The sequence below is a fragment of the Canis lupus genome, chromosome 5 (assembly GCF_003254725.2).
Source record: "Canis lupus dingo isolate Sandy chromosome 5, ASM325472v2, whole genome shotgun sequence".
NCBI classification, from domain to species: domain Eukaryota; kingdom Metazoa; phylum Chordata; class Mammalia; order Carnivora; family Canidae; genus Canis; species Canis lupus.
The window spans coordinates 23,904,309-23,921,559 of record NC_064247.1 but is presented as its reverse complement, the minus strand read 5'-3'; the positions used below and the strand labels follow the sequence as shown (position 1 = coordinate 23,921,559).

The window sequence follows — 17,251 nt, the reverse complement described above, 5'->3', positions numbered from 1 at the left end:
GGCTTATATAGTTCTTGATATAAAGATTCCTTTTTTCTTTTTAAACACCAAAGAAAAATAACTCAGGTTGATGCCAAATTAATTGAAATGATAATATAAAAGGGAAGGCTTTAGAAATAAACGTTATTCTAAAAAAAAAAAAATAAACGTTATTCTGTTATGATTTTATTATGCTTAATTTAAATACAGTAACATTTTATTTTGTTGGAAAACATATTCTTTGACTACTAAAATAATTATTACTGATAGCTACTGTTTATTGGTATTTACTGTATTCCCAGAAGATACACCAAGGTACTCTAGATGCATTTTTCTGGTTATCTTTTTGTAACGCTTTAAATAGAAGGTGCTCTGATCTCTGAATGAGGAAATTGATAGAGATACAAGAGATATGCTCAGCTATTAAGATAATGAGCTCAGATTGTCATCTGTATTATTCCAAAGCCTATATTTTCCCCTTCTTTTTTTTTTTTAATTTTTTTTTTTTTTTTTTTTTTTATTTATTTATGATAGTCACACAGAGAGAGAGAGAGGCAGAGACATAGGCAGAGGGAGAAGCAGGCTCCATACACTGGGAGCCCGACGTGGGATTCGATCCCGGGTCTCCAGGATCGCGCCCTGGGCCAAAGGCAGGCGCCAAACCGCTGCGCCACCCAGGGATCCCTATTTTCCCCTTCTTATACCATATTGCAACAGAATGATACTATCATTGAGAATAGCTTTTTGAGGTGATATTCTTTGTTGAGTTGGCTTGATGAAACAAATTTAAGGTCTTATCTAATTATCTAATATTACAGTTCTAAATAGGTAGGTTGTATTTTTTTTTTTTTTTTTTGGTGGAATGGAGATATGCCCAACTATTTTTTAAGATTTTTTACTCCTGTTGAATTTATCCCTTTGGTTAATTTTCTTTTATCTTGATTTATTTTCCATTCCTATTATATGTCATACTTTTAAACCTCTTATTTTTACAGTGTTTTGTCTCCTATATACGTTCAGTATATCTGATGAAGAATAAAGAAATATTTGATGTGAGCACATTACCTGTACCTGAATATGCCCTGTAAGTATTCATATTACAGTTTTGATTGTGAATCCTCAAAGGTAGAGCTCATTTGTCTGAAACCTGGTTCTCTGAGAGGCCTTCTTGAAACTACTCTGCCTTATTAAAAGAATCTGTTAAAGATCTGTAGAGAAAAAGAGATTGTGTTAACTAGAAAACTAGGTGAATGTTCCTTTTTTTTTTCTTGTCATACACAAGTTTCTTAGTTCAAAGTGAAAATTTCTGAGTGTTACATTGGCCGTTTCCTATAGTTTTGTCTTAGTGGAGATGGAGAACAATTTTTTTTTTAATAAATGAATTTTTTATTGGTGTTCAATTTACCAACATACAGAATAACACCCAGTGCTCATCCCGTCAAGTGCCCCCCTCAGTGCCCGTCACCCATTCACCCCACCCCCTGCCCTCCTCCCCTTCCACCACTCCTAGTTCGTTTCCCAGAGGGAGTCTTTATGTTCTGTCTCCCTTTCTGATATTTCCCACACATTTCTTCTCCCTTCCCTTATATTCCCTTTCACTATTATTTATATTCCCCAAATGAATGAGAACATACACTGTTTGTCCTTCTCCGATTGACTTACTTCACTCAGCATAATACCCTCCAGTTCCATCCATGTTGAAGCAAATGGTGGGTATTTGTTGTTTCTAATGGCTGAGTAATATGAGATGGAGAACAATTGATAAGCATTGTTGGAAATCTTTAAATGTCTGCAGTTCTCTTGTTCTTTGGAATGCTGACCTAGTACACTGTAGACATTCTTTTTTTATGCTTTGATTACGAGTTTCCTTATCAGTTCTTCCCTTATTTTAGATTGATTGCCATAACTGCGTGCTTTATTGCTTGGATATTCTTTGTGTTGTGGTGTTTCTTATAGGTGCTCACAGTTACCATGGCAAAATGTCCCTGTTTAGTAACTGAGGTTACTATTACAAAAAAAAGGAACTCTTGGTTTTGTTTTGGCTTAGTATTTGAAGGACTTTTTTTCCTAACCTTTCAGCTATAAAGGAGGGAATGCTCATTTTTTCAGTGGGGTTCTTACCTGTGGGAAAAGCATTGACAAAATCCTATAGAAGCACTGTTGAGGTTAATAATACATTAAATGTCAGCATAAAACTTCCCAGCCTGTGATAAAATATATATTTTCAAGGCAAAGTCTGTATATTTGGGCCTACTCTCCAGGAATTCGAATGTCTTTACCTGTAAATGGTGTCTGATAAAAACTCATTTCTGGGCAAGCTGCTATTTTCTGCTCTTCATGTTGGATTGTAAGTTTAGTATAACAGGTAATTTGTCATTTTTAACATTTTAGAGTGATTGAAATTACTAGATAACAGTGTGAGGCTCCTGACTCTGTGTGTAGGTATTGATAGAAGACTGCATACCATGTATATAACATGTTTTTGTCGCTTATCTGTTTATGTAGCAGTTACTAATTTCACCATTTCTGAATACAATTCATGGTTTAGGTTATTAGCTCCTTTTTGTACTCTATGAAGAAGTTCTATCCTGGTTTTCTGATCGACTTACTGAGACATTAGCAAATAGGAGAAGCACAGGGTTTTAACACTGGAGGGTCATAATTATGGGACATTTTGTTGCTGCCAGCACCAGGAATTCTCATCTGTTCATAGTTGAAGACCTTTGCTTTTTATTGGTGATGTTTAGGAAAGGCAGAAAGTTAACTTCTGAGCCTAAATTATTGATACAGTTTAATTTGGTGTTGTCGCTTAATTTTTGTGGATGTTTAGATGTGTAATTTCCTTGATCTATAAATTGCCTTAGAAGCCCTTTGTTACCTAAAGCAGTGTTATGTATGTAGGATATAATAAATGATTTAAAAAACCATTTTCCTAAAGAAACATGTTTTGAATAGCTATTATGTATAGTTCATTGTGCTAGATGTTAAAATTATAGATGTATGTACTCCTACCTTAAAGGAGCTCCAAGTTTTAAGTAGCTGAGATAGAACCATAAATGCAAAAAAAAAAAAAAAGAAACATAAATGCGATTGTAATACACTGAGTGAAACGCTCTGGCAAATGATAGGTAGTGGCTGCCTGTGTGGCAGGCAGTATTTTAAGTGTATTGCTTCTATAAACTCATTTTATTCTTATAACAACCCTGTGGTGTTGGTACTGCTCATGCCATTTTGCAAATAAGAAAACTAAGTATAGAGGTTAAGTAATGTCTTTTGGCCACAAAGCTAGTGTGTGACAGTCAGGATTTGAACCTCTGCAGTCCCATTTCTGAGTGTATGCTTTACCGCCGTACCTCTCAGTTTCTTGGATCTTGTCTCCTAGCAAAGAGGCAATGGATTCATGTTATAATGTTGGCTGTTTATCATAGCAGGCCCGGCTTTAGGAGTTTATTTCCAGGCTGTTAGTGGGCACATAGGACTTGGGAAAGACCTGATTATAAAGTCAATCTTGATTTTAGAAAGGGAAAGTAATTTTTCTTTTCTTTTTTGGTCTTTTGTTTAGAAATCCTTTTTTTTTGTAGAAGAGATATTATTAAGTGACTATTATTAAGTGACTTATTAAGTGTTTATGAGGAGAGGATGGTGACAATGTGGGTTTATTCTTTGCAGAAAACTGTTCTGTCCTTTCATGTCTTTTTCCACATCCGTGTCTTTTTCAGCTTTAGTATTTATGTTTCACAAAGTGTTTTCACATAGTTAGCAAGTCAGGTTGTTACAACAGTTGTGAGATGGGCCTGATAGGTCCTGTTACCCCATCTTTGTGGCAGCTGAAGCTGAGAGGTAAACTGGACATACGCAGATTGGGTACATGAGCTGTTCCCTTGTTTCTGGTCTTGTGTTTTTTGTTTTTTGTTTTTTAAAGATTTTATTTATTTATTTATGAGAGACACACAGAGGCAGAGATATAGACATCGGGGGAACCCGATGTGGGGCTTGATCCTGGGACTCCAGGATCCCGCCCTGAGCCGAGGGCAGACGCTTAACTGCTGAGCCACCTAGGTGTTCCGTGTTCTTTATTTTGTACCTTGTTAACCTCTTAATGAAAAATGATGTATCACCAGTGTTTTCTGACAGGTGTTCAGTATTTTTTGGATCTGCTTTTCGATTACCTAACCTGTCAAGATTGAGTTGTATCTCAGAGAAGTGTTTTTATTAAAATTGTCGCATGGTACCATAAGCACACCATCAGTGTCCTGAGATAACTATTTTCATTTGTTCATATTTAAGGTCTCTTGGTCTTGCTGTGGCACCACGGGTAAGATTTCTTCAGAAAATGCAGAAACAACCCACCAAAGAATTGATGGTGAGCCAAGATAATCAAGTGATTGAGCCAAGGGCTCCCTCCCTCACCAATGATGAAGTAGAAGAATTTAGAGCCTACTTCAATGAGAAAATGTCCATCCTTCAGAAAGGTGGGAGAAGACAAGAAGAGACAGAGTACACACTGGCTAATGGGATTAGTGATGAAGAGAAGGAAGATGAGGAAGACCTGGAAGAGAAGCTGACAAAAGCAAAAGAGTCTCAGCCTCAATCTGTCCCTCTCACTGGGGAGGCCAAGGAAGCTTCTGGGCAATTCTTGGACAGAGATGAGGAAGAGGAGGAAGATGGACATGATGCTGATTTCTTTACAGTGAAGAGGCACAATGTATTTGGGTTGGATCTGCAGGAGAATAAAGCACTACAGGTAAGTTTACCACTAGTGGAGGGTCTTCTGTGATTTCCTGCCATTTCTTACCTTATGCTGCTTGTGGCCTTTGGGGGATTATGGGGGAAATAAGACTAGGAGAAATTTGTAGAATGACTTTCTTTGCAGTGAACTCTCCCCTCCTTCTCCATATTTAAAGATGGAATAGGTGCCTGAGAATTCTTCTTGTTTATAACTTTGGGAACTCTAAGAAGGCTGACAATTTTAATCTTCTCATTTATTGTTCTTCTGAGGCATATTTTAAAAGTAGCCAAAGTCATGGTTACAGGGTTATGGAAGGCAGGTGATGGGGTTCTGTGGTTTATGGTGTGAGGAGCCTTCACCATGATTCTACTTTCTGATTTAAATCATGATAGATGTTCCTTACAACAATTTAATCTTCCTAAGCAAGAGTTTTACTTTTAATGAGACGTTTGCTTTTGGGCACCAACCCAGTAGTATCTTAAATAGAAAGCCAGCACTTTTTAGAGGCCACTTATGAAGGTTTATTAAAAGTTTCATGTAGATACTTTGTTTCTCCATAGCTCCCTGCTAGGAGAAATAAAAGGGATAATTCAGATGAAGCATCTGTTTTCTGGAGAATTTGTAGGTGTACAGTAAATGTATTTCTCCTTTCCTTCCCCTTCTTGTTCCCCTCCTGTTTTGTATATCTCTGCTTTTTTTTTTTTTTTTTATCATTTCTTTAAAGCGAATTGAATAAAAAAATGAAGCCAAGCTCTTATTTTTTTATACAGTGTTCTGTATACAGTGTTCTGAGTAGTTTTGGAATACTAAATTTTGAACTTTGAAACTTGGATAGGTGTTTAAGTAACTAAATAAAAATCTTGGAAAGGTAGCAAACATCCTTATTGAGTACTTCATATATAATCAGGCATTTTCTAAACATTGTCTCATTTGGTCCTTGAATAACCCTGTGAGGTAGGTACTATTTCACTATATAGGTAGAGGGAAAAAACAGCTAGGACACAGAGACTGTAAGATAGTGAGGTGCACAGCTTGTTACTAACATAGTTAGAATTTGTGCTTAAGTATTCTGATTTGATTGAACAAGAAAAGGAATACTGAGCTTGTTTTTGAAGTGTGATTTATCACTTTTCCTTACAGAATTGATATACTTTGTGCGGTATGTGATAAATCTGTGGTTAACCTAAGGCCACAGAGATTTTCTCCTGTGTTTTCCTTGAGAGGTTTTATAGTTTTAGCACTTAAATTTTGGGCTAGGGTTTATTTTAGCTTAATATTTGTGTACATTGTGAGAGAAAGGTTAATATTTAAAAAAATTTTTTTTTAATGGATGTCCAATTGAACCAGTACCTTTTGTTAAGTAGTTCTTTCTCTATGCAATAATCTTGACCCTTTGTACACTGTTGACTATGTATTTGTTGGTCTTTTTGACTCACTTTCATTTCTATAGCTATCCTTTCCTCAGTAACATCCATCTTTATCAGCTTCATGGTAAATCTCAAATTAGGTAGTACAAGTCTTCCAACTGGATATTTAAAAAAATTTGTTTTGGTTCTTCTTGGACCACTGCATTTCCATGTAAGTTTTTGAATCATTTGGTTAATTGGTACAAAAACATCTTACGATATCTTTTTTGAGATTGCATTGAAATCTTTAAATCTGTTTGGGGAGTATTGATATTTTGAGTCTTCTGTTTGGGGAATATGGCCTGTCTTTCCATTTATTTAGGCCTTTTAATGTCTTTTTGTGTGGTTTTATAATTTTAAGTATGCATACTTCCATGTTTTTTCTTAGATTCATCTCTATTTCATAGTTTTCAATGCTATTATAAATTACACTTTTAAAATATAAATTTCTAATTCTTGCCAGTATATAGAAATACTGCTTTTTTTTTTTTTTTTTGTATGCCAGTAATTCTAAACTGGCGTGTTGGTTCTAGTGGCTTTATTTTTGGAGATTCTTTGGGATTTTCTCTGTAGATGGTCATGGGGTTTGTGAAGAAAGATGGTTTCATTTCTTTTTTCCAAGTTGTGTGCCTTTTATTTCATTTTCTTAATTATACTGTATGTTGAGTAAGTGGTGGTGAGAGTGGCCATCATTGTTCTGTTCCTGGTCTGTGAGAGGGAAGACATTCAGTCTTTTAGGATTACATCTAATGTTAGCTATAGGTTTTTTGTAAATGTCTTTATCAGGGTAGGAAGCTTCTGTTCTGTTAGTAGTTGGGCTGGTGTATTTATCAAAATGGATGGCAAAAATTTTGTCAGATCCTTTTTTTTTCCCAACTTCATTAAGGTGAACATATATAGTTCTTTTGATACATTGATTTTATTTTTAATGTCAAATCAACCTTAAATTCCTATGATAAACTTTAGTCATGGTGTGTTTTAGCTCTTGCAGGATTTTGCTTGCTAATATTTTGTTAAGGGTCTTTATTTCTGTGTTCATAAGGGATATTTGGCTTAATCTCTTCTAATGACTTTGGGACTGTGACACATTTTTAAAAGCTTTTGATACATTTTGCCAAACTATCCAAAGAGCAGTCATAGTCATTGCCCACTTACTTACTCGAACACTGAATATTAACATTTTTTTACTATTTTGAAAAAAAAATCAATGTGAAATGTGTTTACCATATGAATTTCTTTCTTTGGTTCTATTATTGAACATTATTCATTTATTTCACTTGTATAATTTTTATGTATGTATATTATGTTTTCCCTTGCTATGATACTGTTTTTTTCTGTTGATCTCCAAAGTGTCCTTAAACATTAGTTACTGTCTCTGGCTTTAATATTCCTTGTCACACAAAGTTGTGTGTTGCCCTGCCTCCCTTACTGGATTCTGAATTCCTTGAAGTTAATGTCTTGCTGACTAGTAGTACGTGGTTAGGACTGGTACGGTGTCTAGTTCATGTTGAATTTCAAAGATATTTCATGAATGAATTAGTGAATTACTGAAATTCTTATTCTTTCACTTTGATTGTTTTGTTTGCTGTGAATTTCATATAATTCATGCATGTGGGGTGTATTTTTGGAAATCTATGTTTTGAAACTGTAAGATTTTGAAAATAGATAAAATTTATCAGATTGACTACAAATGATTCAAAAGATATTGTTTAATTTTCTATAAACATGAGCATAAATAACTACCTTTTTTATACTCATTAAATTATATATCTGTGCAGGCCAAGCTTTGGAATTTAGATAGTAGATGAACATATCTAATAGTGATACAAAGTTCTGGTTAAGAATACATTTGCATGGTATACTGTAAAAAGTTCTGTCTTTAAAATACCTACATGGGGGCATCTGAGTGGCTCAGTCAGTAAAGTGCCTGCTTTCACCTCAGGTCATAATCTCAGGGTCCTGGGATTGAGCCCTGCGTTGGGCTCCCTGCTTAAGCAGGGACCCTGCTTCTCCTTCTGCTTCCACCTGCCGCTCCCTCTGTTTATGCTCTCTCTGTCAAATAAATAAATAAAATCTTAAATTTACATGACTTTTTTTTTTTAGATGTAATAAATTGGAGTTTATGACCTCTATGTCAAATGTGAGGAACAGTTTGGGATAGCAGGATTTTGAGATGCTGATAAGAGAATGCTTTTTCTTTTTCTTCTGGCACATTCCCTAGTAAAACAGTCAGAGTTGGAATTATTGGTTCTTTGGCTGAAATAGAAATACAAAGGCTACTGCCTTTCACCTCCCCGCCCTCACCTAGTCTTGCGGCTTTACTTGTTATGTACCTTCAGGCTTTCAAAGTCAATATTTACTTGTCCTCAGATTATCATCATCTTTTTGGTTCTTCATCATATTTTTAAAGCATTTGGTTTTGAGTGTGATTTTTTGCATCTGCAGTCACAATCAGCTTTCCATTTTAGCCTTTGTTCTTGCATTTTATATTTTAGTATTTAGTTGTGCTAACTGGAGGCTGTTTTCTTCCTTTATTATCTATTATTAAGGATAGACCTGAGAAAGTAAAGAAAACCAAACTAACTATACTCAAAAGGAAAATAATACTATTATTTACACATAAATGAATGTATTACCCTTGGGAGACTAAGGCCTTTTTAGACACTGATGTCTTTGTTCAAATATTTTTGTTGCTCTTGTTTCAGAATTCCCTTTGGGGACAGCATACCAGATACACAAGAGAACTGGTCACATTACTTATATCATAGGCTATTCTTTGTCTGGATTATCTCTCTTTCCTTTCTTGCCTCCTTGGAAAAGGGAGGGGATTTATTGAATCATTTAAAGCTTGGAGCCAGTGGAGATGCATTGGATTGCAGATGACATGAGATTTGTTTAATAATCCTCATTGTCGTTGATAAAATAACGTATTTGGTGTTTTAGCACATACAAAATTCTTACAAGTTTTTATTTTGTCCTCATGACAGGAAAGGCAGATGATATTTAAATTTCACAAAGCCTTTTAAATGACTTTTCCAAAGTCACAGTGGTGGAGTCAGTACTCAGAACCTATCTCGGATGCCAAATCACATTCTCCTTCTACTTTGTCCTGTTGCCTACCACAATTTGTACTTAGTTTATTTGCTCTAACTGGGTGGTGTCAGCATAACTGACAGCATTTTAAATAACTTTGTGCTGCCCATTGTGTGCAGAAATGTGGAATACAGAATTTATAGGTTTACCTCTTTAGACCTGAGCATGAATGGAGAGGTACCGAATTCCAGGTGCCAGCAATGTCTTCTGGAAGACTGCCTGTCATAGTCTTTTTCTGTTTGACAGGATCAAGGTATTAGCAGAGAAACGGATTTCCTTAGCACTGGAGAGCGAATCATGAGTGACAGAGCAGTAAAAGAGATGGGTAGGAGAGAGCCCAGCTGCCGTGATCACACACCAGGGCAGTAAGAGAAGGTTGGCTGATCTCCTGTCATAGGGAAGAAGTTTGTGTTTTGGGTAGTTTTTTTGGCTGTTGGCTAGAAAGTTGACCTCCATGGGAACAATGTTAGAGAAGAGTATAAAAATACGAAGTGATGAATTTGAAAATGATTTTAGAACATTTTCTTAAATATAAGAATGAAGTCTCCAAGCATATACTTTTTTCTCTCTCATTTTATAATTGTTTAGAGATGAGACTGATAGGTAGATTGCATTTTTAGTTCATCCACTTGTTTAAAGAGTAAAGCCAGGTCAGCCTTGAGATTTGAATGATACATATAGATAATTCTTTGTTTAGAGTAGAATCTATACTTTTTTTACTTGAAGTCTTACATTTTTGCATGAAAATTCTTGGTATTGCAAGAACTTCCTAGTGGTAAAGCAGAGATTAGCTAAAGATGTTACTATTATTTATAAGTATTCTCTTATGAAAGTATTCTAAAATTCTGAATCAAGATTCTGATATATGAGAACTGAAGTTTTCCTGCCTCTTGTGTCTATCTTTTCTCTCTTTTCCCTTTCCTTCTCCTTCCCTCTTGTCCTTTTTTTTTTTTTGTCTTCCTTCCAGGAGCAAAATTACAGAGAGCCTACTGGGTGCCAGGGATTATTCTAGGGACTTAGTGAGTTTTAGATGCTTGTACTTGAGTTAATGTGATAAAATTTACTAATTATTAAACCAAAATTTCAGTAGAGAAATTCCAACTTTCTCTTCATTTATTTGTTATGCAACCAAGTGTTTTAAAGCTCTGTTATTGGCACCTGGGAGAGAATTTGACCTGGGGCAATTTTACCTTAAAGAATGGATAGGTGTGGGGTACCTGGGTGATTCAGTAGTTGAGTGTCTGCCTTTGACACAGGGTGTGATCCTGGGGCTCTGGGATTGAGTTCTGCATTGGGCTTCCTGCAGGGAGCCTGCTTCTCCCTCTGCCTATGTCTCTGCCTCACTCTGTCTCTCATGAATAAATGTATTAAATATTGGGGAAAAAACCAGTTAAGTGTTCATAGGAGAGGAGAAAACACTCTAAGCAAAGAATATAGAGTGAGAAAAACCATGACCATAAGAAAATACATGTTTATTTTGGGGAACTGTTTTTGGTATGATGTTCAGTAGTTAGCCTTTCTGAGCCTTAGTGTCTGCATTTGTAAATTGGATCCAATAACAGTGTCTACTTGGCAGACTTATGATTAGACATAGAAAGCACCCAGCACAGTTGTGTACATAGAAGGAGATAGTTACCATTAGCTCTGATTTCCACCTGATAAAGTATAATAGGAACATACAAATAAGGGAGTGATAAAATGTTGCCAATGCCATGGCTGGGCAGTATCTGAGGTAGTTGCTGGGGAAAAATAAGGCCTTTGTGTGAATCAGGGCCAGTTGTAGAAAGAAAAAGTGATGCATTTCACTTACTCCAGGTGTAATATCAGGAAACAAATTTGCTTTTATGATTATAGCATAGTTGATAGAGAATTTTTCACATTCTCAGTTTTGTACATTGATCTGGAGTGCTAAACCCTACACTACTATCACAGGTCTAGTTGACATCACAGCCAAATATTTATGGAGAACTTGTAATTTGATATAACAGGCTATTAGGCAAACACTACCTTGTAGAAATAAATTGATTGCTTATAAATAGAACTAAAAGTGGTATTAACAATAGATATTTATTTCATGTGGAATCATTAAATAAAATTATTATATTTTCTGGATGGGGAGTTCTTTCCAGTTACCTGGAAATACTCTTGTGGATAATAATACTGTGCGGTATATTTCTAGAAGATACTATGTAGAAGATACTAGGTTATGGATTTTGCTTATATTTAAATACCCTTGATTTAAAAATGGACATTAGAGGAAGTAATGCCCTTGTTTGGGGAATGATTGGGATGTACTGATAAACTGTTGTGGGAGAGTGTTGTTTTAGCTGTTTTTTTAATCCCTATAATTATTTGATGTAAAATGAGAATGAACTATGGTAGCTTCTTTTCTGAAATTTCTTGCAGACGACTCAGTTTTTGTAAAAGAAATAGCAGGAAGAATGTCTGTTAGTTTTCTTTAATCTGCTGTGCACTTTAATTATTGTATATTGTTTAGTAAAATCTTATGACCATTTCATGTGGTATTACCCCCATTTTGCAGGTTAAGAAAAAGACTGAAAGGTTCAGTTGCTTGCCTGATGTTTCACAGTTAGTGAAGTGAGATAAATAGAATTTGTACCTAGGCCCATCTGACAGGAGCCTTAGTGTGATTGTGCTTTTTTTTTTTTTTTGTTTTTTTATTTGTGTTGTTTCTACATTTAGCAGTGTTTGTCTTCACTTCCCATGAGCACTGCCACTATTCTGCCCCAGCCCCTTACTGCCTCAGACTTGGCGTGGGATGAACCTCATAATTGATCCTTATTGTTGTTCTTCCCCTGAGGTCCTCTGGGGATCCTCTGCAGACGGTTGTCAGGTTAGTATTTTTTTCACGTGGTTGAGTTTCCATGCTTCCTCTCATCTTTTCAAATGGGCTTTGTAAGCTAGCTGCTGCCCTACTACACCACCAGGCCATTCTTCCCAGTGTGAGTTTCCACTTAACCCTGAGGATTGTCACCATGACAGCATTTCAGATCTTAGCTCCTGTTCAAGATGCAGTGCTGATCATGCCTCTTTCTTGAAACCAGCCTTTTACTTTATCTCACTGACATCTGGATTCCAATTTTCTATTTCACTAGCTTTTTCTTTTTGGCGTTTCATAATATACCTCCACAAATGTCTTAATTTTATTCTGTATCAAGTGACTACTGAGATTGCCATAACCTTTGTTTGCAAGGGTCTTATATAATGCTTACTTGAATTAAACAGAAAGGAGAGCTCTTTAAGACCTACGAGTCAGGATTACTTTACTCTCCTCAATTTTTGGTAACATGAAGTGGTGGGATGACCTTAAATGTTAGGTCAGAGTTGGTGTATATGCTTGTTGTGCTCAAGATTGCGAATCCGAGAAACCACCAAGGAGCTGACACCGATGCAAGTACACGAGGGTTTATTTACAAACTCGAGCTTGGGTCCAAGTGTACCCGACACAGCGGAGCAGGGACTTGGACCCCAAGGTTAAGAGGCATAGCAGTTTTATAGGGGCCAGTGGCCAATGAGATTGTAACACACCCAGAAAGTTGCACAGTCATGTCGGTCCACACGCAGGTGGCCAATTGAATTACAATTTACCCTATAGTGACTACCTTTTGAACTAGCCTATCACTCTGGTCAGAATTGGCATGCAGGTTTGTTGAAGGCAGGGTTTACATTCTTTGGCGGCTAGGGGTTTCGCATTCCTATATGAGCCGGTTTCGGGTAAGGGTGTGCTCAGTGGCTTGACTAGGGTGGGGGAGTACCTTAAGCAATAAGCAGGTCATGTGGGGGTTATACAGGAGATGGCGGGTGTAGCACAAAATGGAGTTAGTCCTGCTCTGCTTGTCCAGGGGTAGGGGATTTTTGTTAAATTCCTTGGGTCCCACAATGCTCTTTTGTCTTCCTGGAGGTGCCTTCTCTTTTTCTTGTTTCTGTTCTTAATTCTTTGTCATTCAAGCTTCATTTCCAATCCAAAAGTTGTTGTGTGATTTGAAAGTTAGATGTACATACTGAGTTGGTATATAAATATGTTTTCCATCCTTCTGTATTTGAATTTTTTATGCGTATGGTTTCCTGAAGACATAAATTGACAGTGGAAAGCTAAAAGCTTTTGGCTTGATAGTTATTCTTTCACATACTGAATCATTGTTGTATCAACAATATTTTGATTTTTTTTTCCCTCTTCATTTACTACTTTTATCTGTCCTCAATATTGAAAGCATCTGCTGGCTACAGAATTCTTTTCTTTTTTTTTTTTCTTTCTCTCTCTCTATTTATTTTTTATTTTTTATTATTTTTAATAATAAATTTATTTTTTTATTGGTGTTCAATTTGCCAACATACAGAATAACACCCAGTGCTCATCCCGTCAAGTGCCCCCCTCAGTGCCTGCCACCCACCCCCACCCCCCGCCTTCCTCCCCTTCCACCACCCCTAGTTCATTTCCCAGAGTTAAGAGTCTTCCATGTTCTGTCTCCCTTTCTGATATTTCCTACCCATTTCTTCTCCCTTCTCCTCTATTCCTTTCACTATTATTTATATTCCCCAAATGAATGAGACCATATGTTTGTCCTTCTCCGATTGACTTATTTCACTCAGTATAATACCCTCCAGTTCCATCCACGTCGAAGCAAATGGTGGGTATTTGTCATTTCTAATGGCTGAGTAATACTCCATTGTATACATAGACCACAGCTTCTTTATCCATTCATCTTTCGATGGGCACTGAGGCTCCTTCCACAGTTTGGCTATTGTGGACATTGCTGCTAGAAACATCAATGAGACTGAAGAAAGAGAAATTAAGGAGTCAATCCCATTTACAGTTGCACCCAAAAGCATAAGATACCTAGGAATAAACCTAACCAAAGAGGTAAAGGATCTATACCCTAAAAACTATAGAACACTTCTGAAAGAAATTGAGGAAGACACAAAGAGATGGAAAAATATTCCATGCTCATGGGTTGGAAGAATTAATATTGTGAAAATGTCAGTGTTACCCAGGGCAATTTACACGTTTAATGCAGTCCCTATCAGAATACCATGGACTTTCTTCAGAGAGTTAGAACAAATTTAAGATTTGTGTGGAATCAGAAAAGACCCCAAATAGCCAGGGGAATTTTAAAAAAGAAAACCATAGCTGGGGGCATCACAATGCCCGAATTCAGGTTGTACTACAAAGCTGTGGTCATCAAGACTGTGTGGTACTGGAACAAAAACAGACACATAGATCAATGGAACAGAATAGAGAATCCAGAAGTGGACCCTCAACTTTATGGTCAACTAATATTCGACAAAGGAGGAAAGACTATCCACTGGAAGAAAGACAGTCTCTTCAATAAATGGTGCTGGGAAAATTGGACATCCACATGCAGAAGAATGAAGCTAGACCACTCTCTTGCACCATACACAAAGACAAACTCAAAATGGATGAAAGATCTAAATGTGAGACAAGATTCCATCAAAATCCTAGAGGAGAACACAGGCAACACCCTTTTTGAACTCGGCCACAGTAACTTCTTGCAAGATACATCCAGGAAGGCAAAAGAAACAAAAGCAAAAATGAACTATTGGGACTTCATCAAGATAAGAAGCTTTTGCACAGCAAAGGATACAGTCAACAAAACTAAAAGACAACCTACAGAATGGGAGAAGATATTTGCAAATGATGTATCAGATAAAGGGCTAGTTTCCAAGATCTATAAAGAACTTCTTAAACTCAACACCAAAGAAACAAACAATCCAATCATGAAATGGGCAAAAGACATGAACAGAAATCTCACAGAGGAAGACACAGACATGGCCAACAAGCACATGAGAAAATGTTCCGCATCACTTGCCATCAGGGAAATACAAATCAAAACCACAATGAGATACCACCTCACACCAGTGAGAATGGGGAAAATTAAAAAGGCAGGAAACCACAAATGTTGGAGAGGATGCGGAGAAAAGGGAACCCTCTTGCACTGTTGGTGGGAATGTGAACTGGTGCAGCCACTCTGGAAAACTGTGTGAAGGTTCCTCAAAGAGTTAAAAATAGACCTGCCCTACCACCCAGCAATTGCACTGTTGGGGATTTACCCCAAAGATACAGATGCAATGAAATGCCGGGACATCTCTCTCTCTTTAAGTAGGCTTCATGCCCAGCGTGGAACCCAACATGGGGCTTGAATTCACAACCCTGAGATCAAGACCCGAGCTGATATCAGAGTCTGATGCTCAATGGACTGAGCCACCCAAGCACCCTGACTACTGAATTTTCTAGTGACTTAATTTTATAGCCTAACTTTTGGAAACTATTTTTAATCACTGTATGTTTATCTTCATTTTAAAGTAGAGGTAAGGAAAAAAATGTGAAATCGGACAGGTTATTCTTGAGGGCCTAATTACAGCCCTTGAACTTGATTGTTAGGATAATCAGAGATAAGGAGCTTTCAAAAGTCATCAACTTGTTTGATGGTTTGTATTTATAGCTGTAATAAATGTAACTGTAGAGAATTTAGCCTAATATAGCAGGTACCTTCGTTATGAATAGGTTAGTTTCCAAAATGCTGTTTGTAGGATGCTTTGTTCTTAAGCCTTAGCAGTCTATATATGTATACTTACCTAAAGCTTTTTAATGGGAGGACTGTATTTATGGAAGCACTGGATTTTACTTATCATGTTCTCTTCACCTCTTAAATTTCCTTGAACATTAATTCTGTTTATATTGTTCTATTCAATATATGTTTTTTGAATAGCTTCAAAAGTATATGCTGAATCTAAGTCCAAGGCAGCAGCTGAAACAGTGCCGGGTGACAAGCAAAGTTAAATCACCTTTGATGGGGGATCCCTGGGTGGCTCAGTGGTTTCGCGCCTGCCTTTGGCCCAGGGCGCGATCCTGGAGTCCCGGGATTGAGTCCCACGTCAGGCTCCCGGCATGGAACCTGCTTCTCCCTCTGCCTGTGTCTCTGCCTCTCTCTCTCTCTCTCTATGTCTATCATAAATAAATAAAAAAACTAAATATTAAAAAAATAAATAAATCACCTTTCATGTAAAGCTTTGCCATGAAAGTTTGCATTTCAGGTGAAATGGAAGCTTATTAAATGAGGGCTTCATGGTTATTTATTTATTTATTTATTATTTATTTATTTATTTATTTATGAAAAATTACTCACTAGATACTTAATGAACACCTCAGTTGCTAAGTACCAGGTGTTGAAAATGTTAACAACATTCCCTGCTCTCATGGAGCTTAAATTGTAGTGGAGGAAGATGGACCAAAAAATAGGTGCATGTGTTGTGGGAAAAATGAAACAGAGTAGTTGGGAGGCAGGGCTCAAGGGGTGGGGTGTTGCAGCTTCAAATAGAATGGTCAGAGGCCCCTCCCTGGGGCCATTTCTGCCATTGCTGGGTTAAGACCTTTATTGATTTTTAAGCACTGGAAAGATTACTGTGCTCTCTCCATCCATATGTAATTTGAAACAAAAAATATACTAAATTTTGCAACAAAAAAAGTCCCTAAGTTCTGATTTTTTCCATAATGACTACTTTATTGCTTTTGTAGAAATATATTATTTCACAAACATTTTAAAGTATTGTGGCTTGGCTGGTGCCCTGAGCATGTGTGATTTGCTGGTTGGTTGTTGGAACCTGGGAGATAGACTGGGTAGAGAATGTAGAGAATTCATACCCTTCTGGGATCCCTGCTAGCAAGTTAATTGGCCAGAGCAGTGGCGCTTCAGTAAAGTTTGGTGGGAAGAGGGATGCTTGTACATTAAGAAAGGCCAATTTTTTACAGTAAACAGTTAAGTGTAAGTATCACCTGTATACAGTTGATGTTAAAAGCAGAACAAAACCAAAGGAGCCAGCTCTTTATCAGCAAAATGAATTTATTCAGGAATTTATTAGAATAATTGCAATTCAGGACAGAAAAAGTATGACCAAGGGGCACTGGGTGGCTCAGCCAGTTAAGCACCTGACTCTTGATTTCATCTCAGGTCCTGAGATGGAGCCCCTTCTGGATCTGTACTGGGTGTGGAGTCTTTTGGGATTC

General features: G+C 36.9%; 1 protein-coding gene across 3 annotated transcripts in view; it reads left to right on the top strand.

The window, feature by feature from the left end:
* The window catches only part of DDX10 (DEAD-box helicase 10), a 253,004-nt gene that overhangs the window by 44,203 nt on the left and 191,550 nt on the right, over positions 1 to 17,251 (top strand). For all 3 annotated transcript variants that reach the window (XM_025465622.3, XM_025465620.3, XM_025465621.3), the window contains 2 exons: positions 975 to 1,063; positions 4,267 to 4,723. In XM_025465622.3, the coding sequence (XP_025321407.1) occupies positions 975 to 1,063; positions 4,267 to 4,723 (546 nt within the window). The remainder of the gene's footprint in view (positions 1 to 974; positions 1,064 to 4,266; positions 4,724 to 17,251) is intronic.